The sequence below is a fragment of the Populus euphratica genome, unplaced genomic scaffold (assembly GCF_000495115.2).
Source record: "Populus euphratica unplaced genomic scaffold, PopEup_1.0 scaffold36.1, whole genome shotgun sequence".
In the NCBI taxonomy this organism is placed as follows: domain Eukaryota; kingdom Viridiplantae; phylum Streptophyta; class Magnoliopsida; order Malpighiales; family Salicaceae; genus Populus; species Populus euphratica.
Genome location: NW_011499908.1, coordinates 942,713 through 968,823, shown reverse-complemented (window position 1 = coordinate 968,823; position 26,111 = coordinate 942,713). Strand labels below are relative to the sequence as shown.

The 26,111-nt window shown below is 33.0% G+C and overlaps 1 protein-coding gene, 1 long non-coding RNA gene and 2 pseudogenes across 2 annotated transcripts; 3 read left to right on the top strand and 1 right to left on the bottom strand.

Moving 5' to 3' along the window:
• Positions 1–481: 481 nt before the first annotated feature.
• Positions 482–2,340, bottom strand: LOC105133659 (uncharacterized). The gene is made up of 6 exons (XR_843832.1): positions 2,225–2,340; positions 1,876–1,964; positions 1,607–1,701; positions 1,029–1,238; positions 682–712; positions 482–560 (listed from the first exon to the last, which is right to left on the bottom strand). It is a non-coding gene; the product is annotated as an uncharacterized LOC105133659 (long non-coding RNA).
• Positions 2,341–3,008: 668 nt separating this feature from the next.
• On the top strand, positions 3,009–6,265 carry LOC105133692 (cucumisin-like; annotated as a pseudogene).
• A 1,417-nt stretch (positions 6,266–7,682) lies between these two features.
• On the top strand, positions 7,683–11,459 carry LOC105133658 (cucumisin-like). The gene is made up of 9 exons (XM_011037738.1): positions 7,683–7,756; positions 8,547–8,638; positions 8,750–8,993; positions 9,124–9,634; positions 9,806–9,909; positions 10,042–10,260; positions 10,371–10,482; positions 10,563–10,782; positions 10,936–11,459. The coding sequence occupies exons 1-9, from the start codon at positions 7,683–7,685 to the stop codon at positions 11,457–11,459; spliced, it is 2,100 nt and encodes a 699-aa protein (XP_011036040.1).
• A 3,472-nt stretch (positions 11,460–14,931) lies between these two features.
• LOC105133691 (cucumisin-like) lies at positions 14,932–17,769 on the top strand (annotated as a pseudogene).
• Positions 17,770–26,111: the final 8,342 nt, after the last annotated feature.

Below are 26,111 nucleotides of genomic sequence, written 5' to 3'. Positions count from 1 at the left end.
TGACTTTACTCAGGCTAGTGGGAGAACATAAATTTAACGGCGATCATTAACATTTTTAAAGTTAGACAGTCTTGTTTATATTTATTTTGGATTGTTTAATTTTGTGTTTTACAAATATTTTTTTTTAAATAATTTTTTTACTTTAAATTAATAATTTTTTGATGTTTTCAAATTATTTTAATATGTTGATATAAAAAATAATTTTTAAAAATAAAAAATATTATTTTAATATATTTTTAAATAAAAAATATTTTTAAAAACATCAATAAAATATAAAACAGCTTTCAAATATCAAAACCAAGTATAATTATTCGGTCTGAAAAAAAACATGTCATTCATGCAAAACAAAAGGAAATTTATAAAGATAATCATCACAGCTTGGTATACGGTACCAATGGTAGCCCTTGTAGTTAAGCTGGGATGAGCACATCACCTGTCCCGTGCGTCCCTTCGTAGCTCATGGAGTTTTAATACCAGTTCTTTCTGAATCCCTTGGAGATTTGACATCACTTTGATTGAACATTCCATCACTACGATAATACTTTGCTCCGATTATTTTACTGCATACGGACAGCATATATATTGCTACATCTGTTAATATTTCTTTGACTTGATCTTACTGATTAATTATAATTAGAAAGATTTTTCATCATGAAAACAAGCCAAGATATTTAAATTTACTTATTGCAAGAGAAATTGGATGAGACGATAGTTTTAAAACCCGGCCCGGCCCAGTAGATTGACCCGGGATCCGGCCGACCCGGGGCTGGAACCGGGTCGGGTTGATGAAAAAATAAGGTAAGCCATGACCCGGCGTGACCCGGAAACCTGGATTACCAGCAAAACCCGGTAAAAAACCCGGTGGTAACTCGTTGACTTTTATTTTTTTTTATTAAAACAACGTCGTTTTGAATTTTTTAAAAAATAGAAATTGACCCGGCCAACCCGTTCGACCCGGTGACCCGGTCAAAACCCGGAACCCGGGCCTTGGACCGGGCCGGCCACTGGGCCGGGTTTAAAAACTATGAAGTCCTTCCATTTGCTTGGTGGTGGACCAAATCCTGCATCATTAAAGCTTTCGGACCCGGGCCAGATCCCAGTGTCAAGCATCCCAACAATGATATTGCTTTCTACGTTGGTCCTTTGAACTTCTTGTGAAAATCCCATGAAGTCCCATGACCTTGTCGTGTGAAGCTTTTTCTTTCTATTAGGAAATATAGATACTACGCTGGACATTGCTGTACAGAAAAGTTATAGCCGTTTTATTTGTTGCATCATATAAAAGCTTTTGTATTAGTCTCTAACATCTTTTAAACTTAAAATTTACATGAAGTTATATTATTTATATTTATTTTTTATTAATTAAAATAAAAATAATAAAATTTAAATTCATAATTATTTAATTAATAAAATTCTGATATCATATAGAAAGTAATATAAAATTATTTTTAGTAACTTATCTAATAACTTAACATTTTAAATGAGATAATTATTTGATATGGTATCAAAATCTTATTGATTAAGTAGTTATAAATTTAAATTTTATTATTTTTATTTTATTTGATAAAAAATCAATGATAAAAAAAAAACCTTTTACTGCACCAACCAGCAAGTTTTTCCACCTAGTCCTCTGACACCTTCACTACAAATCCATTGAAAGTTCTGTTGAAGCTATGGAGCAGAGATTCCGGAGAAAAATTGCTGAAATCATTCTAGTATAGATTGCAGGTTAGTCCAAAAAAGATCAAAGTGCTTCTTGATGCTTAATATTATATGTTGTGCTTGATATTCAACATTTTTATAGTGGTTACATTCATGAAAGAACAAAAGGATGATAAATTTATAACGAAGCTAAAGAGTAGTTTTATTTATAACCTGCCAGCGACTTCGTGCAGCATGCTCAAGTGAAGCGAAGAAGCCGAGAATTCGCTCTTAGGCCGGTCATCCATATAGACGATATATGACTGCATATGAACAATGCCAAAGGCGAAAATTTAACCTAGTTAGTTAGAATACCTGACAAAATCAAGACGGCAAAAAAGTTCAGCAAAAGAGATTAAAAGGTTATGGAAGAAATCTAATTTCGAGCTCTTTTCATGGCATAAAATCGAAGCATCAAAAGACCACCCAAATCAAGGATCAATGATAACTTAGTCATGATATGGCAGTGCCCATTTTCGGATTTCATGACCAATCGATTAAAATAAAACATAGAGAAACATGCCTTTCGATCATCTTGAGAATGAGAAGCCGTGCTGCTACAAAGGGGAGGACAAGTGATGATCAGGCTGCTGAGTAGGAGAAGGAAGAAAGGATACTGAGATATTTTGCTTGCCATCATCAATTAAGACGCATTATACAAGTATTTTTGTTAGAACAGGTTTTTATGCTAGAAAAGTATGAACATTCTCCACCAACCGATTGTTAGAAGATATTTAAAGGTGTGATGGAGATTGTTTTTTAAAGTATTTTTTTATTAGTAAATAAATTAAAATAATATTTTTTATTTTTTAAAAAATTATTTTTGATATTAATGCAATTATAACATAAAAAAAATTAATTTGAAATAAAAAAATAAATATAAAAAATTATTTTGTTCAAAAATATTTTTGAAACACAAAAATAAATAAATAGTTTTTTAAACTATTAATGCACTGATTTATTTATTTATTACTTTTAATATTTGTCTCCTTTTTTATCTCCTCTGCGTGTTAGCTAGCAAAAGATGATGATTGGAATGTTCATGCATTAACCCCACCAAGTGATTCTTAGACTCTTCCTGCACTAATATTTCGACTTAATTCATATTTCAATCCCAATTAATGGTTGACCTCTACGGTTTTTTTGGAGTTTAACCGCTGGTTGTTTAAAAAGGTTTGTGATAATATTTTTAAAAGGATAAGAACTTCCACCAAATAAGACCCGGGAAAAAATATTTTTTGATAGGAACACTCGTAAATTATTGCAAGTGCATTCTAAATTCTATTGGCACTCAAACTGCTACTGGCATGAAGTATTCAAAGCTGAGCTTCCTAAGAAATTTCACCTCTATAATATTTGTTTGATGTGACAAACATCGTGAAGTTTCGTGTTATTAAATGGGACACACACCGCTTCTATTGCAGCAGGGGGGTCAGTTAGCATGCAAGCCTGTATGGCCTTGCCATGGGAACTGCTCGAGGCGGGGTTCCATCAGCTCGTATTGCTGCGTACAAAGTATGCTGGTTAGACGGTTGTTGGGACGCTGACATTCTTGCAGCGTTTGATGATGCAATTGCTGATGGCGTTGACATTATCTCCATTTCAGTTGGACACTCGACACCTCATGACTATTTCAATGATTCAATCGCAGTAGGAGCCTTTCACGCTATGAAACATGGTATATTGACTTCCAATTCCGGTGGGAATAAGGGTCCTGGGCTTGCAACAATCTCAAATACATCACCATGGTCTCTTTCCGTGGCTGCTAGCACAATTGACCGAAAGTTCCTTACGAAGGTCCTACTAGGAAACAACAAGGCTTACGAGGTAAGGTTACTCCAATCTTTTATGTTAGAATACATGTTCCATGTTTTCTCGTTTTCTTTGTAGTTTTTGCGGCAAACTGTTAGCTCGTGACGTTAGAAAATTATTTATTTTAGAACAATTCAAATTCGGATGAATTATATTGTCTTAATATCAATCATATACTCATAAAAAATCTCAACTTGACCTCTGATGTTTTATTGCTGTGGTAATAGTTGTTGATGATGGCATGCCTGCTTTTTATTTTTTATTACTTTTTGGTTGAATATTATTATATAGGTATTTGAGAGAGAAACAAGAGATGAAAAAAGTGAAAAAAATAGAGAAGTGTTCAATTTTATTTAAATTCATTTTCTATTTAAAAGTCCAGGGTCACGTTAAAACTTTTGGAATTTTAGGATTAGCATTTAAAGAATTGAAATAGGTATCAAAATCGAATGTGTTAATAAATCTACTTTGGCTAAAATATAGTTTTCTGTAAATTAATTTAGAGATCGATAAAATAATTTATCACAGCTGACTATATAAATCATTATAATTCATGTTAATCCATTATAGATATGATAAAACCACTTTATATTATTTAAGTCCATCAACATGTCAAGCACTTAATACAGTTAAGCACCTTACACACACACACACATACAAACTTATTTTTTAACAAATCTTAATTTGTTGTGTAATCAGGGCGTTTCGATAAATACATTTGATCTTCAGAATGTCATGCATCCTCTGATTTATGGAGGAGACGCTTCGAACATAAATTTTAGTAGTTCCTTCTCATGGTAACTCTCATTTCTTTTTGAACCTTTTGTCTTTCTATTTGGTAAACCAACAAAATCTCAACAAATTCTTTTTAAAAGGAATTAACTTGACATTCCGGGCCCAAAGAACTGTAATTGTACTCGAGTCATGAATACCCAGAAGAGCTTCATAATTTATTGAAGCTTTAGAATTGTAAATATTGGGAGACTTTTTTTTGTGTTCTTTGTCATGGACCATGGATTCAGTCCATCAATAAAAAATACAAATGAAATTTCTGGAGAAACTACTTGAAAGACGTGCATGGGTGGAGGATTTCAGAAATATGTGTTTTTGTAAACAAGTAAAAATCAACTGAAAAATACTGAAGAATGCAGGTTTTGCTTTCAAAACTCATTGGACCCAGCTTTGGTGAAGGGCAAAATTGTTCTTTGCGATGCCTTGAGTGGTTGGAGAGAACCATTCTTTGCTGGTGCAGTTGGTGCCGTAGTGCAAGACGGAGGTGCCAAAGATGTCGCCTTCTCTTTTCCACTGCCTTTGTCTTACCTTGGAACAGGGGAGGGTAGCAACATTCTATCCTACATGAACTCTACAAGGCATCAATCAAAGAGAATAGTGTGAAAATATTGTACTTATTGAACCTTTTCAAGTTGATAATCAATAATGTGAAGGACTTAAAGGACGAGGTGAGGTTGTTAAAATAATTAACATCAAACACAAAATGGAGGTTACAATTTTGAATAATCACTATATTATAAGTGCTTACCCTTAATCTAAATATATATAAATTATATATAAGTTAAATTAAAAATACTATTTTATCCTTAATAAATAAAATTATATAAATATTATTTAACAGGGATGAACTCATAATAGATTTGGGCAAACCCAAAAAATTGCAGCAACGCAACAGCCACTATTTATAAAAGTAACGAGGCAAACGATACATCAGCCCCTTATGTGGTCTCATTCTCATCAAGAGGTCCGAATGCATTTACACCTGACGCTCTCAAGGTAATTCACATGGTTTTCTTTAAAAAAATGTCTCATGCAACTAATTACGTTCACTGACATTTGATAATGTTACAGCCAGATATAGCTGCCCCAGGAGTTGACATTCTAGCCGCATGGTCTCCACTTTCTCCCGTTTCTCAACTTGAAGGGGACAATAGAATGGTGCCATACAACATAATTTCAGGGGCATCAATGGCTTGCCCCCATGCAAGCGGGGCCGCTACCTATATCAAATCGTATCATCCCACTTGGTCTCCTGCAGCCATCAAGTCTGCTCTTATGACCACCGGTAATTAAAGTTTCAAATTCTAATTCTGAATTCGTTTATCAAGTAGCGAGAGACCTTAACAATCTTTAATTAATTTGGCCATGTTTCCAGCTTCTCCAATGAATGCTGAAATCAATAATGATGCTGAATTTGCATATGGCGCCGGCCATATCAATCCCGTCAGGGCTATAAATCCCGGTTTAGTGTATGATGCGGGGCCAATTGACTTCATGAAATTTCTGTGAGGACAAGGATACAATAGTAGTGTTCTACGAATGATCTCTGGGGATAATAGCAGTTGCTCGGACGCTTTCAATGGAACAGTTTGGGATCTGAACCACCCCTCGTTTGCACTTTCTACCTCGAGCTCGGAGGTGATTAGTCGAGTCTTCAACAGGGTCGTCACAAACGTAGGGTCACCAACATCCACCTACAAATCTAAAGTGACTGCCCCGCCAGGACTTGAAATCCAAGTGAACCCCACCATTCTATCATTTTCCTCCCTGGGTCAAAATCTCTCTTTTGCACTCACAATTGAAGGAACGGTAGCTAGTTCGATAGCCTCTGCTTCTTTGGCATGGGATGATGGAGTATACCGAGTCAGGAGCCCTATTACCGTGAATGTTGCACTGAAGCGAAAGCCTTGAAACTATAAGCACAGCTATAAATACTAGTACTCTTTGTCAATTACTTGGGAGTAAACTGGCTCTGGCGTTTCTTTTCTGTCGTAAATTCAACGTTTCAATTTCACTCACCAGAAACCTCTATCATACAAGTAATGGTTGTGTTTGGTTACTAAATTAAAATAAATAAAATTTTTATATATTTTTAACTTCAAATTAATTTTTTTTTGTGTGTTTTCATATTATTGTGTTAACATAAAAAATTATTTTAATATATTTGTAAGTAAAAAATACATTAAAAACAACCATTATCATACTCATAAACATCTCATAATACTTCAATTATATTTGAATTTTTTTTAGAAATTATCAAATTAATAAAAAAATATCATTATCGGTATTTCTCACGTGTCATACCATATCATCGCATATTTGAATATATAACCTTAAATCAAATGAAGCTCTATTATCATGAACCAAATCTGTGAAAATAAAATTGTCTAACCTTGTTCTTCTTCTTCCATAGCTCAAAAACCAAAAAAAAAAGTTCATTAATTGCAGCGTCCGTCACCACCAAGTGGTTAAAACTGAAGATCTCTATTTGAAGGTTTAGATCAAACGAAGAGAAAGATGGAAGGAAATAATTCGAGAACAGGGAAGAGGTGTCCTCTTCACTATTCAGTGATCCAAAGGCGGCAAATGAACAACGAAACTGGAGATTAAAAATTACACATCAGTAACTAGAATAGAAGATTGCAGATCAAGATCTAGATTTATTTTATAAAAGTTATATTCCGAGTCTTATGATTTTTAAAATATTAAAAATATACGTGGTTATTTATTTTAAATTCCGTAAAATTAATCAAAATATATATAAACTAATCCAAATATTTATATTAATAAAAATAAATAAATAAATAAACATAGTGATCCAAAGACGGCAGATGAACAACGAAACTGGAGATTAAAAATTAAACACCTAAAAATTAAACACCATACCAGGTTGTTATCTTAAGATGTATAATTAAATCCAGCTGGTGGCAAAACACTCCAAGATTATCATAGCGATTTCCGAATGTGGCGAGCTTAACAATGGCTACTAATATTTTTGTAATAGAAAAAATAACGATTGGCTAGCTAAGATCAGAAGCCGGTGCAGGAGAACAGGATTCAACGACTTGTCTTATTTCTTCTATCTACTATAAAGCGCTCTTCCCTTTTGCATGGCATTATCAAGCTAGCAAGCTAGAACTTCTCGCTTTTGGGGGTCTTCTCTGATGGCGAACAATTTCTCATTTTCATGTTTCCTCCTCATCAGCCTCACCTGCAGTCTGTTTATTGGCTGCCATTGCTCATCCGATGAAGACAAAAAGGCACTGTGTTTTATCTCACCATCCTTTCTGTTATTTTATTTTTGCCACAACTTTTTTTTTCCCTTATAATTTCGTTGCTGAAGGCCATTTTACTGAAAGCAGGTTTATATTGTGTATATGGGTGAACGCCCAAAGAGTGATATTTCAGTATCAGCTCTTCACATCAGCATGCTACAAAACGTCGTGGGCAGGTAACATTTTCATAGTGGAAGAAAACACACTTGAACTTGCATTACTATCCCTTTTGTGATTGAGCTAATGTGGAAAGCCAAGGAGTTCATTAATTCTTTTCTTTGTTTACGTACGCTACTTTTTTTATTTTTGACAAGCATGATATGAAGTCTTGTGAGGTACCCAGATCATATTCGAAGACAGAGTAATATTTCAGTTCTTAAAAAACTAGAGTAAAATAAGGAAATTTAGAATTTTTTTGTTCAAATATAACATTTCTCTATAAAAAACTAGTTTTTTTTTTTCGAATTTTACCTAGTTTGAAAAACACATCTTAAAGGTTCTTTGCAGTTTCCCTTTATAATTTTTTCAATGTTTTTTGAAAAAAAAAACATAAACAATACTCTTTTATACAAACATTTTTTAATAATTTAAGAGATTAAAATTATTTTTTATATTTTCATTTTTTTTTTGTAAAATTTATTTTTTATCAAAAATCTAACGTAAAGATTTTTTTTGGAGTTAACAATATAACTTTTTCATGATAATTTTTAATTTGAGTAAAATAAAACTAGTATTATACAAATAGATTACCGTGAATATAAAATATTATTATTATTATTATAAATTATGGATTTGATTTTTTATAAAAAATAATAATAATAAACTTAATGTATTTCTTATTTTGTTTTTTAGAAAAATTCATCTTTGTTTTCAACAAATGAGCATGCTTTTTTTTTTATTTGACAAAAATATATTTTATTATTGAGTAACACCCTAACCATTTGAATGGATTGCATTTTGATACAGTGGTGCATCAGATTCTTTACTCCATAGCTACCATAGGAGCTTCAATGGTTTTGTTGCTAAATTGACCAAAGAGGAGAAAGAGAAAATGGCTGGTGGGAAGGCATTATTATCATAAAATATTATTTGAGACACAATCCTATGCTTGCTTATGCAAAGTTTTCATAATAAGTTTCCTTTCCTTTTTTCCCCCCTTCAAATTTCAGGCTTGGACGGTGTAGTGTCTGTGTTTCCTAGTCAGAAGAAAAAACTTCACACAACAAGATCATGGGACTTCATGGGCTTCCCCCAGAATGTTACAAGAGCAACTTCTGAAAGCGACATCATTGTGGCAATGCTTGACACAGGGATTTGGCCTGAGTCTGAAAGTTTTAATGACCAGGGATATGGTCCGCCTCCTAGCAAATGGAAGGGCACTTGCCAGGCATCCTCCAATTTCTCTTGCAACAAGTAAAATTCTAAAGCTCTATATAACTTGCACAAGGACACACAAGCAAACACATTTTACAGGCTTAAGCAGGATTCAAATAGGCTAATCTGGGATTTCCTAACCTTGTAACATATCCGCAATTGCTTGCAGTAAGATAATTGGAGCTCGATACTACCATAGCGAAGGAAAAGTATATCCAGGAGACTTTGCCTCCCCAAGAGATTCAGAAGGCCATGGGACTCACACTGCTTCAACAGCAGCAGGAAGATTGGTTAGAGATGCAAGCCTACTAGGCCTTGCTACAGGAACAGCACGAGGAGGGGTTCCCTCAGCCCGTATTGCTGTGTACAAGATATGTTGGTCTAATGGCTGTTCAGATGCCGACATTCTTGCAGCTTTTGACGATGCTATTGCAGATGGAGTTGATATAATCTCCCTCTCAGTTGGAGGGTGGCCCATGGACTATTTTGAGGATTCAATTGCTATTGGAGCTTTCCATTCAATGAAAAATGGAATACTCACATCAAACTCTGCTGGTAACTCAGGTCCTGCTCCGGAATCAATTTCAAATTGTTCGCCTTGGTCTCTGTCTGTGGCTGCTAGCACCATAGATCGAAAGTTTGTGACCCCGGTGATCTTAGGCAATGGAGCCATTTATGAGGTGAGCATGGATGTCTCAGTCCTAAATAAATAAAGGAATATTTAAACTTTAACGATGCCTCCTTCCACCCTTGAAATTTTTATATATATAGGAATAGGACTGATTGATCAAGATGGCATACTTTGGATTGGTGCTTAGACCATAACTGTAGCGTTTCCTTCTTCATGTCAGGGAATCTCCATAAATACTTTTGAGCCTGGAAATATTGTGCCCCCTTTCATTTACGGTGGAGATGCTCCAAACAAGACAGCAGGATACGACGGGTCAGAATCCAGGTAAGCAGAGAATGAAGTTGGATCAACATACTTCAATTGAGAATTGTAAACATCTACTATTCAAGTACAATAAAATATATACATGGAATGATCCAGTATTGTAAATCTACGAAGTTTATCCTGAAAATGCAGGTATTGCCGCCTGGACTCGTTGAACAGCACTATGGTGGAAGGGAAAGTCGTTCTCTGCGATCAGATCAGTGGAGGGGAGGAGGCAAGAGCCAGTCATGCAGTTGGATCGGTAATGAATGGTGATGCTTATTCTGATGTGGCCTTTAGTTTTCCTTTACCAGTTTCGTATTTGAACTCAAGTGATAGAGCTGATCTTTTGAAGTACTTAAACTCAACTAGGTACTGGTAATTTTTAATTTTTTTTGCCACTGTATATTTGTGAAATTGAAGACGAAGTTTAAATAACGTTTGTTCAGTTACTTTCTCGATTCGGTGTGATATCCTTCCAGTGAACCAACCGCAACTATAATGAAGAGCATTGAAATAAAGGATGGAACTGCCCCATTTGTGGTTTCGTTTTCTTCACGAGGGCCTAATCCGATAACAAGTGATCTTCTCAAGGTAAATTGGAAGGATTTCCTCATTTTCTTTCTTCAGCTGCGGACCGCTTCCACTGTTTGTAACTTCTTTACCCTGCGCAGCCCGACCTGACTGCCCCAGGAGTGGACATTTTGGCAGCATGGTCTGAAGCAACCACTGTAACAGGAAGCCCAGGGGATACAAGAGTGGTTAAATACAACATAATTTCCGGAACATCTATGTCTTGTCCACATGCATCCGGCGCAGCTGCTTATGTCAAGGCATTTAACCCAACATGGTCTCCTGCTGCCATTAAGTCTGCCCTAATGACAACGGGTAATGGTCATGATTACAACAACATATTTATTTAAGCGCATGATCTCAGTGATATTCAAGGTTTATAGATACGACCATATAAGACATTGAACTAAGGTTTAATTTAAGAAACTTCATCCAAACACGCAATCGAGTCTCAGTTTCTACTATTCTTTGCAGCTTCTTCCATGAGTTCTAGCATTAACAATGATGCGGAGTTCGCTTATGGATCAGGCCATATAAATCCTGCAAAGGCTATTGATCCTGGTCTAGTATATGATGCTGGAGAGATTGATTATGTTAGATTCTTGTGTGGACAAGGATATAATGCTACACAACTTCTACTAATTACCGGAGATAATAGCACATGTTCTTCAGAAACAAATGGAACTGTGTGGGATCTAAACTACCCATCTTTCGCTCTATCTGCCAAATCTGGGAAAACTATTACTCGAATCTTCCATAGAACCGTCACAAATGTTGGATCAGCATCATCTACTTACAAGTCAATCACGAACGCTCCAAGTGGACTTAATATCCAAATTGAACCAGATGTCCTTTCCTTCCAGTCTCTTGGGCAGCAACTTTCCTTTGTTGTCACGGTTGAAGCTACGTTGGGTAAAACTGTACTGTCTGGATCTTTGGTTTGGGATGATGGGGTGCATCAAGTAAGAAGCCCAGTTGTGGCTAATCCTTCTCATTAAAATCTGGAATTTTACTTCCTTCCAACTAACTAAAGAAATAAACCTGATGAATGTTGTTTCAAATGCATAATAATTCTGTTCCGCAGACACATTCCTTTGTAATGTTTTCTGTTACCTTGAGATAAAGTTCAATCAACTTACATGGTAATTAAGTTATAGTGGATCTAATCTATTAATACAGGGATAGCATGCCTTGCAATTTTACATTTTGCAAATCAAGTGATCCGGTGCCCATTCTCCATGTTGCTACAGAGTTGCATTGCATTTCCAGATTCTAAATCCAGCCAGAATAACTGAAGACTAGCTACTTTTATTAATTAGTTTCCACCTTCAAAATCTGTTCTCTTATCAACAAAGAGTTCCCAGTTTAATTTAGCAGATGGTTTCGGTAAGCTGATCTTTTCAGAATTATCCTTTTTCGTTTCTAGCAACCAAGCCTGGAAAGGGTTGAGCTAAGTGACCACCATTAGTTGGTAAGTCCGTTGTGAAGTCCCAGTAAAGTTGATCAGTGCTCTTGATTTTAGAGCACTGATCAACTTTGGCAATAGCAGAACGTCAGAGTTCATTAGAGCCCCCATATTTCATTTTAGAAAACTAATAGAGCTCTAAGATTACTGGTAAATACTGTTCAAAAAGGAAAAAAAAAGTTACTCTGCATACTAATCATTGTGTGGCAGCAGGTTTATATCGTATACTTGGGTGACCGTCCAAAGGGTGATTTCTATGCATCAGCTCTCCACACTTATAATGTTTTGAATTAAAAAGTAGGAAAAGGTAATAAAGCTATTGGAAGCTTAAAGAAAATGTATAAATAAATAAAAGTAGTGTAGTAATTGAATAAATATAATAAGTATGAAAAAAACAAAATAAAAGAGGAAGTTGTGTTTTTTAGAGCAAACTGTGAGAGAGAAAGGAGAAAAAAGAAGAAAAAGAAAAAAAAAAAAAATAAAGAGGAATGAAAGAAAATAAGTTAAAAGTGTAAGATTTATGCTTTAATAGGTATAATATGTTTTCTTTAGCTTTAAATTTTGATTTTGATTTTTATGAATGTTAGGGTTTTGAAGATTATATTTTGGGTTTGATTGATAAATTAATTTGAATATTGTAGGATTGATTGTTGTGGTTAATTGATTATTTAGTTAATTATGGAAGATTGTAATGATTTTGAGTTATGAATTGTGTAAATGGTGAATTTTGAGTTAGAAATTTGAAAAGAACAGTAGGTAATATGTGGAAATTCTGGGTTTGAGGTTGAAGATGACACAATTTCAGTTTGGTCCCTTTGTGAAAATTACAGTTTAGTCCCCAAACTTTGAAAACTTACAAATTGGTCCCTGTAGCATATTCCGAGATTCTGAACAGAATAAAAGAAGAATTATGGGCAGAATTACTGTATAGTTATGAAATTTTAACACTTTTAACTTGGTCCTCCAATTTGACAAAAATTATAATGTGACCCTAAAAATTTAGAAAAAATTCAGAATGGTCCCTGGAGCATAATGAGATATTCTGGACAGAATTGAGGATTAATTATGCTCATAGTTTCAGAATAGTCATGGATTTATGATATTTTTATTTTGGTCCTTCAATTTGATAAAAATTACAATTTGACCCTAAAATTTTGGAAAAATTCCAGAATGGTCCCTAGAACATAATTAGAGATTCTGGACAGAAATTAAAATGAATTATGGACATAATTTCACTATATTCATGAATTTGTGATATTTTTAGTTTGGTCCTTCAATTTGACAAGAGTTGCAATTTGACCCTTAGAATTATGTTAAATTTCATATTAGTCCCTATTTGTAATATTAGATTTTTCAGATTGGTTTGATGAATAATTGAGGGTTATTTGGTGAATTATTACTAATTTTATTATTTATTTTATTATGAATTAGATTTTAGAAAAACCGTTAAATTTTGGGTTTTTGAGAAAATCGACTAGATAATTCAAAAACATATAAGGTCATAAAATACATCCTTAGTAAGTGTATTAAATAGGTTAAATGTTCTTTCAAGTCGTTCTTGAATATGTCTCATTTGTATTCAGATAATCCTGATACTCTACCAGCGGGATGTCCATAGAATTTTCTTCGATATCTGCTTTTGACTTCTATTTATTTTTGATTCAGGTGAGTGGATAATTTTTCATATGCATCAGAAATATTATAAATATTTGATTTGTTAATATGAATTGGATCATGATTCTTGATAATATATATATGTTGATTATTATCCTTATTATGATAAAGCATGATTAATTGTTGAATCTGAATTCATGAGATGAACTAATATATATTTTTAATTAGCTTCTGAATTGATAGCTTCTCATTTGATTGATGTCATGAGTTGAGCCTTGAGATATGAATATGTTTGTTTGATTATTATTATGAACTTATGGTATGTTAGTCAGAATACCTATACTAACAGAGTAGTGTTAGTTTTTGTACACATCATATCTGAATCTTAATTGGTCGGGGGAGTCACCAACCTGTGTGGACTAATTATCCCACAGTACGGAGTCTTATACTCATTGTATTTTGATTTTTTGATGAGTTTTACCTTATGATATTCTTGTTATGGTTTATTTGAGGAATCTTACTATAATAATCTAAAGCTAATTGTATATATATTTCTCATTGCTGTATTACCTCGAGTGTTTGTATATTAAACTTATATTTTCATTATTTATCCTTTTTAGGCTTATAGCTTGATAGCATGTCATTTTTGTTAGACTTTCCGAACCTGTTTTTTGGTTGAAATTTATAACTTTCTTTTATGTCTAGTTAGTGCTAAAAAACTATGAATTTATATAAACTCTTGTATTAAGACAATCAAATTGTATTATAAGAAGTTAAATTTATTATTAATGTTGCGTTGAACTTTGATACAATCAAATTGTATTAGAAGAAGTTAAATTTATTATTAATGCTGTGTTGAACTTTAATACAATCAAATTGTATTATAAGAAGTTAAATTTATTATTAATGCTGCGTTGAACTTTGATACAATCAAATTGTATTAGAAGAAGTTAAATTTATTATTAATGTTGTGTTGAACTTTAATACAATCAAATTGTATTATAAAAAGTTAAATTTATTATTAATGCTGCGTTGAACTTTGATTAAGTTGTTTAAAAGATAAAATTGTACGTAAGTTTAGGTTCGTATAGGTATAGAATCTTAAAGGGGAATCTTATCTATGTGCTGGTCATAAATCCAGATTATAACAATACTAGCATGCTAGAAGAAGTTGTTGTCAAGTTATTGACATTGTTTAACACTGATCAATAGCTCATTGTATCCTAGGAGTAAACAAATAAATGGTGTGACATTGACGGTTTTTAGACATATTTTGTATATTGCTCTACGCGACAACAATATTTTTATCTTTTCTCATAATACAAATTACAGATCAATTTTAGCACTAGAAATGGAAATCAAATGAAGAAATTAAAGAGGCCTCAAAAGCTATGGAAAGGTTGTTTTCAGGTTTTTGCCAGTTGATTGCTCTCTATACTTCAAATCAAAGTTTATCTATCTAGTTCAAAAGTAGCATTTACACATAGAGTAGATGTACTGGCAATGTTACAATTAACATATCCAAATAGAAGCCATTTCATGTTTGGAGACAAGATCTATAACCAAACATGTCTATATGTGCAAGAAAGAGTACTTTATTTTGATTTTGATTGTGATTTTAACTTGTTTACTGTATTGCATTGATCAGCGCATCAGAGTCTATACTCTACAGCTACCAAAGAGGCTTTAATAGGTTTGCTGCGAAGTTGACCAATGAAGAGATGCTTAAGATATCCAGTAAGAAGACTGCAATTTCTTAGAAGATCTATATTTAAAAATGGAAACAGATTTCATGATAAGGCTGCAACACTAGGACCCTATTCAGTCATGGAAGGAGTGGTGTCTGTCTTCCCCAATGAAAGGAAACAACCCCGTACAACAAGGTCATGGGACTTCATGGGCTTCTCCCAGCATGTTAGAAGAGTTAATATTGAAAGTAATATCGTTGTTGGAATGCTTGACACGGGAATTTGGCCAGAATCTGAAAGTTTTAGTGATGAAGGATTTGGTCCCCCTCCAAAGAAATGGAAGGGCAGTTGCCAAAATTTCACTTGCAACAAGTAAACCCTTTAAATTCTGAGTGAACTAACACATACGCATAAATGCTATATTGTGATACATGGCTAGCCATTAGGATCTGCAATGCATGTACAGTAAAATAATTGGAGCTTGATACTACCGTGCCGATGGAGTCTTCGGTAAAGATGATATTGTATCGCCAAGAGATACAGAAGGACATGGGACTCACATTGCATCAACTGCTGCAGGGAACTCAGTTACTGGGGCAAACATGGTTGGCATTGCCTCAGGAACAGCTCGAGGAGGGGCTCCTTCTGCTCGCATTACTGTGTACAAGATTTGTTGGTTCGATGGCTGCTATGATGCTGACATTCTTGCAGCATTTGATGATGCTATTGGCGATGGAGTTGATATAATTTCTCTTTCTGTTGGAGGATTTGCTCCTAGAGAGTATTTTAATGGTTCGATAGCAATTGGAGCTTTCCACGCGATGAAGAATGGTGTACTTGCATCGATTTCTGCTGGTAATTCGGGTCCTGATCCTGCAACAATCACCAATGTCTCGCCTTGGTTTCTCTCTGTGGCTGCTAGCACAATAGATAGGAAATTTGTGACTAAGGTCATGTTTATGAGGTGAGCAAGATGCATGAAACTGTTCTGTTCAAACAAGCTACATCAAAATCTAAAGTACCATTGAATAAAAAACAACCATTTTTCGACATGCAGGGAACCTCTATAAATACTTTTAGACTTGAACATGATATGCACCCTATAGTCTATGCTGGAGACGTCCCAAATACCAAAGAAGGGTACAATGAATCCATATCCAGGTGAAATGGGAAACGAGATTGATCATGTTGATCCAATAATGGCTTTATTCAAAAGCATGCCATATTTTCACACATGAGGTGGCTAAACATTGTAATTAATTGTTCAATTCTTTGTGATTCAATTGGTGATGGACTGGCAGCATCAGAAGCAGGAGCAGTTTGTACTATAATGGAGGGTGGATATTACGAAGATGTGGCCTACAATTTCCCTTTACCAGCTTCTCACTTGGGGTTGAGTGGACTTGATATTTCAAAATATGTGAACAAGGCTAGGTATTTTCCTTCAATTGCACAGTCCTGTTGGTGAAAGTGCAGATAAAGCATACAGACATGGTACTAATTCAATTGCTTTATTTTGATATTTCAACAGAAAACCAACAGCAACAATATTCAAGAGCATCCAACGAGAGGATGATTTGGCTCCATATGTAGTTTCATTTCCATCAGGAGGTCCTAATCCTATAACAAGTGACATTATCAAGGTAAATTGAAATCCATTTTTCCTCTAACATGCCTCTTCTTGTTTCCCTGTATTAACTTGTGAACCTTGTACAGCAATCCCTGGAGCAGACATTTTGGCGGCATGGTCCCAAGGTAACACTGTAACAGGGTTGCAGGGGGATAGAAGAGTAGTTCGATACAATATAATCTCTGGCACATCCATGGCTTGCCCACATGCAACTGGAGCAGCAGCTTACATCAAGTCCTTTCACCCGACATGGTCTCCTGCCTCCATAAAGTCTGCTCTAATGACAACAGGTAATGATTTTACCAACGGCTACAATCTTCAAATGTTTTAATACATGCAAGAAAACCCAAAAAGTGCTAAAGTGTGGGGTTTTCTTTTCCTATGCAGCTTTTTCCATGAGTGCTGAGACTAACCCTGAAGCAGAGTTTGGATATGGATCGGGACACATAAATCCTGTGAAGGCCAATAACCCTGGCCTAATATACGATGCTGGAGAGGAAGATTATGTTAGATTCTTGTGTGGAAAAGGTTATAGAAATAAACAACCAAGACTTGTTACAGCGGATGACTCCAGCTGTTCTGAAGTAACAAAAGAAGCTGTCTGGAATCTGAACTATCCTTCTTTAGGTTTATCTGTCCGGTCTGGTCACTCAATAACCCGTGTCTTTCATAGAATTGTGACAAATGTTGGATCGCCTGAGTCCAGTTACAAGGCAATTGTGAAAGCTCCAAACGGGCTTAAGATAAAAGTAACCCCTAAGGCCCTCAGATTCAAGTACGTTGGGCAAATGAAATCCTTTGTCGTTACTGTGAAAGCCGAGCTCGGTGAAACTGCCATTTCTGGTGCTTTAATTTGGGATGATGGAGAGCATCAAGTGAGAAGCCCAGTTGTTGCCCATGTTTCATTGTAATGATTCTAGACGGGTTATCTAATGAATATTTGATTGTATTATCTTCCAATTAATAATTTTTTTTCCGCCTGAAGAATTCAGGGATTTTTTTTCCTTTTTGAACACGACGAGGAGTCCCAGTACCAGATGGGCTCAGAATTATATCGTGAACTTCTTCTAACCCAGAATACAGGAAGTGGGCCCCTAGCCGGCTAGGAGAATATATTAAACAGCCCACGGACGAGGCCGGAGCCCTGCAGGAGGATGTGAGAATACTGCAAATCCATGAACCATTCTTCTTTGTTTTTTTTTTTTTATTTATTTATATAGATATCCGAGCCAGTTTGGACATACTATGACTAATCCTACAGTCCACTGAACATTCATGAACCATTCTTAATAGCACAGATGGTTGACAAAATGTATGTTATACACGAATCAAGTTTTTATCTTAAAAATTAAGAAATTTAAATATTAATATTTTATTCATCAAGTTTTAAGTATTTATTATTCAAAATAAATTAAAAAAACATATATATATATATATATAAAAGATATGTGTATATATGTCAAATAACAACATTTTATATATAGGTTAAGTTTGGATAAGATTTCGGTTGAAGTTGATGATATATAAATTATATTTATTACACATAAAAAAAATAACTATTAAAAAACATATGCATGTTGTATCGGATTAAATTGGAATCCAAGTTAAATTAAGAACTCTAAGCACAATAAGCACAAACACACTACAATAATATCAATTAGGCCCTTTTACGATTATTTTTTTTCACACTTAATTTATATATCCATGTAAAATTGAATAAAAACCAAGACAATTTGCGTGGATCGAAAGTAACTCCTAATCTTGTTCAATCATGGAGGAGCCGGGAGAAGACTGCAAGATTCAGATGAAAATAATAATGCTTGAATTAGTTCTGATTGGCAACGAGAAAACACGGCACATATACAGCCCCCATGCACCACAATATCATCTCTGTATGTCAATGAAATTAATAGAGCAGCATGCATTTTCTGTCTACACTCGGCTACACGTCTCGGTACTGTCGGTACTGACTTTCATTAATGGTCTTGCTCCTTCGAAGAAGTACTTGTCGGGAAACCATGACTTCTGAATTGGATAAGGTTGGAAACTAGCTAGTGTGAACAACTACAGGCTCGAATCTGAGTTCTAATGGGTCCAGAGACTTATTCTTTGAAGAATTTCTTGCTTTGTGAACTCATGCTAATTCCAAGGGGAAGAAAATTTGTAGTAAAACTAGAGAAGTAAAACAGCTGCACCGCTTCAATTTCTTCAACACTTTACATGTGTGGTTATGCGCAAATAGAACCCTCTAGAACTCGGGATGTTATCAGACAAATGCATGAAATCTTCAACTTTTCTCGTTTAAAAAGTCCTCTGATCTTTACGTACCTTGAAGTAACTGCGAAGTTTGATCCCATTTCCCTTAATGGACAAACTGCTGGACAGGCTTTGCCATTCTAGAACGATCAAGTCTAGCCAGTTAATATTGAAAAAAAAAGTAAAAACAAATTCAACTCGAAATATGCATTTCTCGGAGAGAGACAATGAGTTTGAAACGCTACTCCCATTTTTCCTAATAGATGCCGCCTTTCTCTCTCAACGAGTTTCGTGATGCGTCAGAAAAAAAAGAAAAAAGATTTGAAACTCCTTTCTTCTACGTCGGATGCCATTTTCAAACATAATCGAGAATATATCAAGTGAATACCGTCAATTCAAGGGGGGAGTGAAACAAAAATAGAGAAATGAACTTGCAGTGGAAGTCTCCTTAATCTCCAATTCTTAAATTCTATTTGATTTATAAAAGAAAATCACAAATTCTTTTATTTCAACTCCGACCGGCCATTGATATTCTGAAACGTCATGCCCTTCCATGGATGTTGTGCTCATTGAAATTCAGAGAACACGAACTGAATGCAAGATCAAAGAGTAAAAAGAACCAGGTAGCCAGTTGAATTTTATGGAGACCTTGTGAAACTAACTTCTCTGGCTTTAAAAATAGAAAAGAAGAATGACATCAGCCAAAACGTGAGTGGAGATCACCGATGGTGCATGATCGTTTCATGAAATCATCTGTATTCACTGCCCTGCGCGCTTAATAACAACAAATGATGGATACCCCACTAAACTTATCAGTTAGTAATTAAATTGCTTGGGTTTTAATTTATTCTTATGTGGTTGAATATTTCAAAAACAAATTGACATAGTTTTGCAACTTACGAAGCTCAAGCAGGAGATTTCGCAGCAAATTGGGTGACAATGAGTGCCAGCTAGGATTTTATTATCTTTTATATTTATTGTTCGTATTTTAGTACCTAGGGAGGATTTTTTGATGTTCTTGAAAGATCGTATGCACGGAGCTTGTACGTTGATAAAAACCAAAATGAATAAATGGCAAATCTTGCGGAGACATTTTTCTTTTTTAAATTTCAATCAATACATTTAGGATTCGGCTAATGAAACACTTTTTAAAAATAATTTAATATTTTTAATCAATTATAATATTTTGTTTTTATTTAAAAGTCATAAAAAATATTTAAAAATATTTAATTCCCCTATAAGAGAACACTTATTTGATATTATTAATAAATATCCTGATTTTTATTTGATTGATTAATTGATTCTTTTTTATTTTTTAACCAAAATATTAAATAAAGATCAATGAATGTATTTAATGATGTGTACCCTGGGTGTATTAGTTGTTCTTTCCACGTATTCATTGGATTAACTTGTACATACACTTATTTATTGCATGAAATGATTCTGGAAGAAGAAAAGAAAATCCAAGACGTTAAGGCGTCGAAAGAAGCTTCCGGGTGCATGACGTATTTACCTTCGTCAGCACAATCCCAAAAATATTTTTACTAAATTCTTTTCTTTTTTTTTTTGAGAATGTATGCTTTTTTAACCTGCCTTTATTGTGAACGTGTAACATGCCTTTTTTATTTTTTGTTTCTAGAATGACTTCTGCCTCCTTGGACCTCGTCAGTGAAGTGATCACAATAAAATATTTTAGAAATGATGGGTAAATAACGAGGAAGATGGCAAGCAAATTAAATTAATTGTTGATAAAAGTTGATTTTTAAGTTTCAGTATATATTATATATAATCATAGTCCAACGCATAAAATCTTAGAATCTTCTGGTGCAGAACTGCTTAGTCAGGGTGAATACTTCGTCTTTTTGGTTGCCCGTAAAAGAAGTCCACTTTTTGTCTTGACTGATATAGAGGTAAATAATTAAGCATGCGTGAATTGAGGGGTGAGTTTCAGTCAAGATGGTCAAGTCTATGTTTCCGGTTTCCGGTTGGTAATTGATGCCATTGGCTTTTGCCATGCTTGAATGTTGCAATGGATTTATAAAAAATATTAAAAAATAATTATATAAAAAAAGTTATTGTAATTCATAATATTTAAAAAAAACTATTAAATTAAATTTTTAACTAGTTTAATATTTAAAAATTAAAATAAACAAAGAAGATTTAAAAAAAAATCATACAAGAAAACATTGTAGCAATCCATAGTATTTTTTAAAAAAACTACAAAGTTAAATTATCAATCAGCTCAATATAAAAAAATAAAATTAACAAAAATCATGTATGAAAACATTAAAGCAATTTATAGTATTTTATGAGAAAATTTACAACTATAATTCTCAACCAGCTTAATATTAAAAATAATAAAAACAATAAAGATAGTTTTGAAAAAAATCATAATAAAAAAATCATATGAGGAAACATTGTAGTCATTCACAATGTTTTAAAAAAAACTACAAAGTTAAATTCTTAATCAACTCCATATTAAAAAAATAAAATCAATAAAAAAATTCTAAAAAAACAAAAAATTAATAAAGAAGAAGAAGAAGAAGAAAACAATTTTGAAAAACAAGAAAAAAAATAAAATAAAAACATGTGAAGAAATTTAAAATTGAATTCTCAAGCAGCTTAATACTTAAAAAACATGTGAAGAAATTTAAAGTTGAATTCTCAAGCAGCTTAATACTTAAAAAAAATTGATAAGGATAATTTAAAAAAATATGAAAAAACACCGTAGCAAAACAAAAATCATAGGGAAAAATATTATAATAATTCACAATGTTTTTTTAAAAAAATCATGAAATAAAATTCTTAACCAACTCAATTAAAAAAAATAAAATCAACAAAGATCATTTAAAAAAATTCATAAAAAAAAGCTATGTAGGAAAATATTATTGTAATCCATAATACTTTTTTAAAAAAACTATAAAATTAAATTTTTAATCAGTTCAATATTAAATAAAATTTTAAAAAAAAATTTTAAAAAAAAATCTTGAAAAAAAAAGAAAAAAATAAGTAAAACCCAAAAAAAAGAGAAAAGAACAAAAAACAATGTGGAAAAAAAACGAAAAAAATACAAAAAAAAATAAACAAAAACATGTGGCCCCCACATCTTTTACATTATTAGTTAATTAATATATTGAAACAAACGCTACTGCATGAGCATGTTAGAATTTTAAAATATTTTTTATTTAAAAATAATCAAAATAATTTTTATTTTTTATATTAAAACAATTAAAAATATTAAAATATATATTATTTTATTTTTTTAAAAAAACACTATTTCACTATCTTTCTTATCTTCACGGCTTTAGCTACGTACCCCGTGGCCAACGTTTTGATCTTAACCATTTCAAAACCCTTCAACACGAGCAATCAATAACGACAAAATGCGTGTATATGTATAGTTAATTTCTCTCCATATATTTAATCTATATATTTTTTTAAGGATTAAAAAATAAATTTAATTTTAATATACAAAAGCTAATGTAAACATATCGCATGGCACGAAACGAAAGAAATATTATTACTATACGCATGTATATATTGTAATAAATCATGTTATATAAGAATGATTTGTGTTAAACAATCGTGTTAATAACTAGAGAAAAACCATGCACTCCCTTGAAGTCTTGAAAAGTTAAATTTGAGAGTATCCAATAATATAGTGTTTGGAAACATTGTTAAAATTATATTCTTTAAAAAAATTTAAAAAATTATTTAAAATTAATATTTTTATGTTTTTAGATTGTTTTAATATTATATTTTGATATTAAAAAATTATTTTAATATTTTTTCAAATAAAAAATATTTTAAACCATAATAACTTCCATGCTCCCAAACAACTGATCATCTGCGATTCAAAAACCCAACTGTGCTTCACTGTGAGCATCATGTTATATAATCCTCCAAATATGGACTAGAACAGGCCAGCTCCAGATGCCATATGAACTGTGTTGGAAAGTAAATATCTGAGAACACCGTTAGTGGCGGAACTCTATTTCAGAAAAGCAAACTAACGCAGGAAGAAAATATATCGGAAAAGAACTTTTTTTTTTTTTTAGTTTGCTCTGATGTTGTTTTTTTTTTTTTTTTTTAGTTTGCTCTGATGTTTAATTTGCGATGATATATGTTCCTGCGCTGGATGCATGGCTAATTAACGACAAAAATAAACAAAAAATGTTCATTTACTCTGGACGATATCAAGATCTGTAGTTCTGAAATACCAAAAACAAAAAGTTGAAATCTCTCTTTTTTTAATTATGAAAAAGAAATACAGAATATTCTCTGCCCAGAGAGGTTCCAAAACATCATTAACTGTGTCATTGCCGAAATTCATAAAGTATGAACAGATTAAATTCAGAAAAAATAAAACAACTAGAAATTTGCATATCAAAATCAAAATTCAGTTAAGACCAACTTGTCAGCTTAAAAAGAGACAGTTTGTTTTAATTAAAATATTTTACAAGTATGTAAAAAAAATAAAAAAATTATATATAATTTAAAAAACATGATGAGAATGAAATGTTAATGATGTGTTAGTGGTGACAGCAACAATAATAAAAATAAATAATAATGGTGGTGATAGCCATGTAGTAATTTGTTTCTGAGGTGTATTGTAATTGAATTAACATCATATTTTTTTTATTTTAAAATAAATAAATTAAATTTAAAAATTAATTATAAAACATTAATTAATTGGCATAGTGCAAGTTATTATCAACTTTGCAAGAACAATTCCTAGAACAATTGTCATTGGAAGAAATAAATACGGACACATTCCTTGGATTCCGTGACACCTTCTCTTGGTTGACATATAGGAAGCTTCTTCCGGTCTTGCCATTGGCCTCCTCGCAAATGACTCACAATGTTTTTGAGGTTGTTTGATTTTGTTTTTTAAAAGTTAAGCGTGGGACTATGTATGAGCCTCCCGGTCAAAATATTTCACAATCAGAAAACAACAGGCGAATTGATGGCATGAAGGGGGGGAAATTACTGTTCAGTACTTACACGTACTCAATGTATGTATGTGGTGTAGGCTTTTGTTTCTAACCTTTTTTGTCCCTAGAATGTTTTTAACCCTACGTTGTTAAAGAAAAATCGAAACTGAAAAGCTTGTGGAAACAGAATATAAATTTCTTTTTCTCATGCTGAACAGAAATTGAAGAGTTTTTTTTTATTTAATTGACTGAAAGGAAGACCTCGATCTAACCCTTGGTTCACACATGTAGTGGTGTAAACGCGTTGGCTATCATTCGTCCAGCCTTCATTACCGAAATAGAACCCTCTGTTGGCTCACGCTTGTCTATTATCTACCTATCCATCTATATATATATATATATATATACATGTATCTCTTACAATCTTGTGCAAATGCTTGTAACGTCCCTCGTATAATATCCCTGCAATTTGCTTAAGCAACTATTACCAAGGTTGTCAATTAGAATATTAGAGAGAAATGGATGCGCCCAGACATCTTGCAGCTTCTGTCTTGCTGTTATTGCTCATTTTTACCATATCTCAATATCCTAGAGCGGTGGAAGCCAGGCCATTGACGCTTCAACTAGGTAAGCAAAAAATATATCTATACTAAATTGATTGTACGTTGTCTCGATCTGGTTTGTTTGGAATTGTAGCAACAGCATTGTGTTGTTCATAACAGGAAATTCAAAAAGGTTTTTTGCCACCCTGGGACTGGAATGCAAGTGTTGTGATGGTGCGAAAGGAGAATGCAGAAGCTCATGGGAGTCATCATGCCCAAAGCTGAAGTGCCATCCATGGAAATCCCACTGATTTAATTAATTAATACTCCATATGCTTTCGCTTTCAAGTCTTTATGCTCTTGTTACACTTACACTATTTTCGTTTATGGATAGGTATATGCAGTTCGTTTTCTTAATAAATATGCTGTCCCCCGCGCCTAATCGGTGTGCACTCAAAAAACAACTGTGGCATTTGTATTATTGATATCAGATAACAAAGTGTAGTTTTAATAAACTTCTCAAGAAGAAATTTATGACAGAGACAACGTGTTTTTCTTTAATGAGAAAGTCGACAATATGTTATTGAATTCGTGTTTTATTAAGGTCATGAGTAGCAATGAAAAAATAATGGAATCTAGATTAATATCGAAGTTTTGAAGCAAGAAATCTTCTACGGTTAGTTTTAATTTGGAATTCAAGATGCAATGCATTTTTTTATATCATTAACATGCTTTATATTACCCACAAAATAGATGATAGCTCTAGCAACCAAACCATAAAAGAGAGCTAATTAATTCAATTAATAAATAAATATTATCTTTCTTCCCCTAATTTACTCGTACCAACGTTGCTGCAATAATTAACACTTTTTTTTTCCACCAGAAATCCAATTAATAAACTATAGGCTTTCACTTGAGATCCAATTAATAAACTCTATACTTGTACCCGAGGTCGTGGCCTAACAAGAAAATAAATTTATTTTTTTCTTTGTATTTAGATTTTAATTTTAATTTTAATTTTTTTATGTATATTTATTATCTCTGTAATGTTTTATATGTCCATTTGATTTACAAGGTGTTTAATAAGATTGATAATTAATTGTAATATGCATAAACTAGCTAAAAACCTTGAATTATCAAAATAATAATAATAATAAATAAATCCTAGGCCTCCTGACAGGTTGCAGTCCCTGCCCACCGTTTTAGATTTTGAACATAGGATCTCTTGATTGAGAGGGAAAAAACCAACGACAAGAAGTTTTTAATTATATCCCAGAAATTACTTATTCGTATTCTCTTAACAAGAAAAGGCCGGAGAGTAATATATATATAGGGAAAAGTAAAATTTAGTATTTACTATTTACTATTTAGACGAACAATCATATGATAGAATGACAAACCACCGTAACGTCATCTTTACATCCTTAATTTCAGGATTGGAATGTTTTTTTCATCTTTTAATCTATTTTAACTTTATTCAAGTCTTAGTATAAAAAATCTTAGTTTAAATTTTTATTTGAA

Bases quoted from the DNA above. Each gene is read 5' to 3' on its own strand.
- LOC105133658 (XM_011037738.1), top strand. From the start codon at position 7,683: ATGGGTGAACGCCCAAAGAGTGATATTTCAGTATCAGCTCTTCACATC. The intron at 9,635-9,805 runs GTGAGCATGGAT...TCTTCATGTCAG, and splicing joins GCAATGGAGCCATTTATGAG to GGAATCTCCATAAATACTTT. The intron at 10,783-10,935 runs GTCATGATTACA...TATTCTTTGCAG, and splicing joins CCTAATGACAACGGGTAATG to CTTCTTCCATGAGTTCTAGC.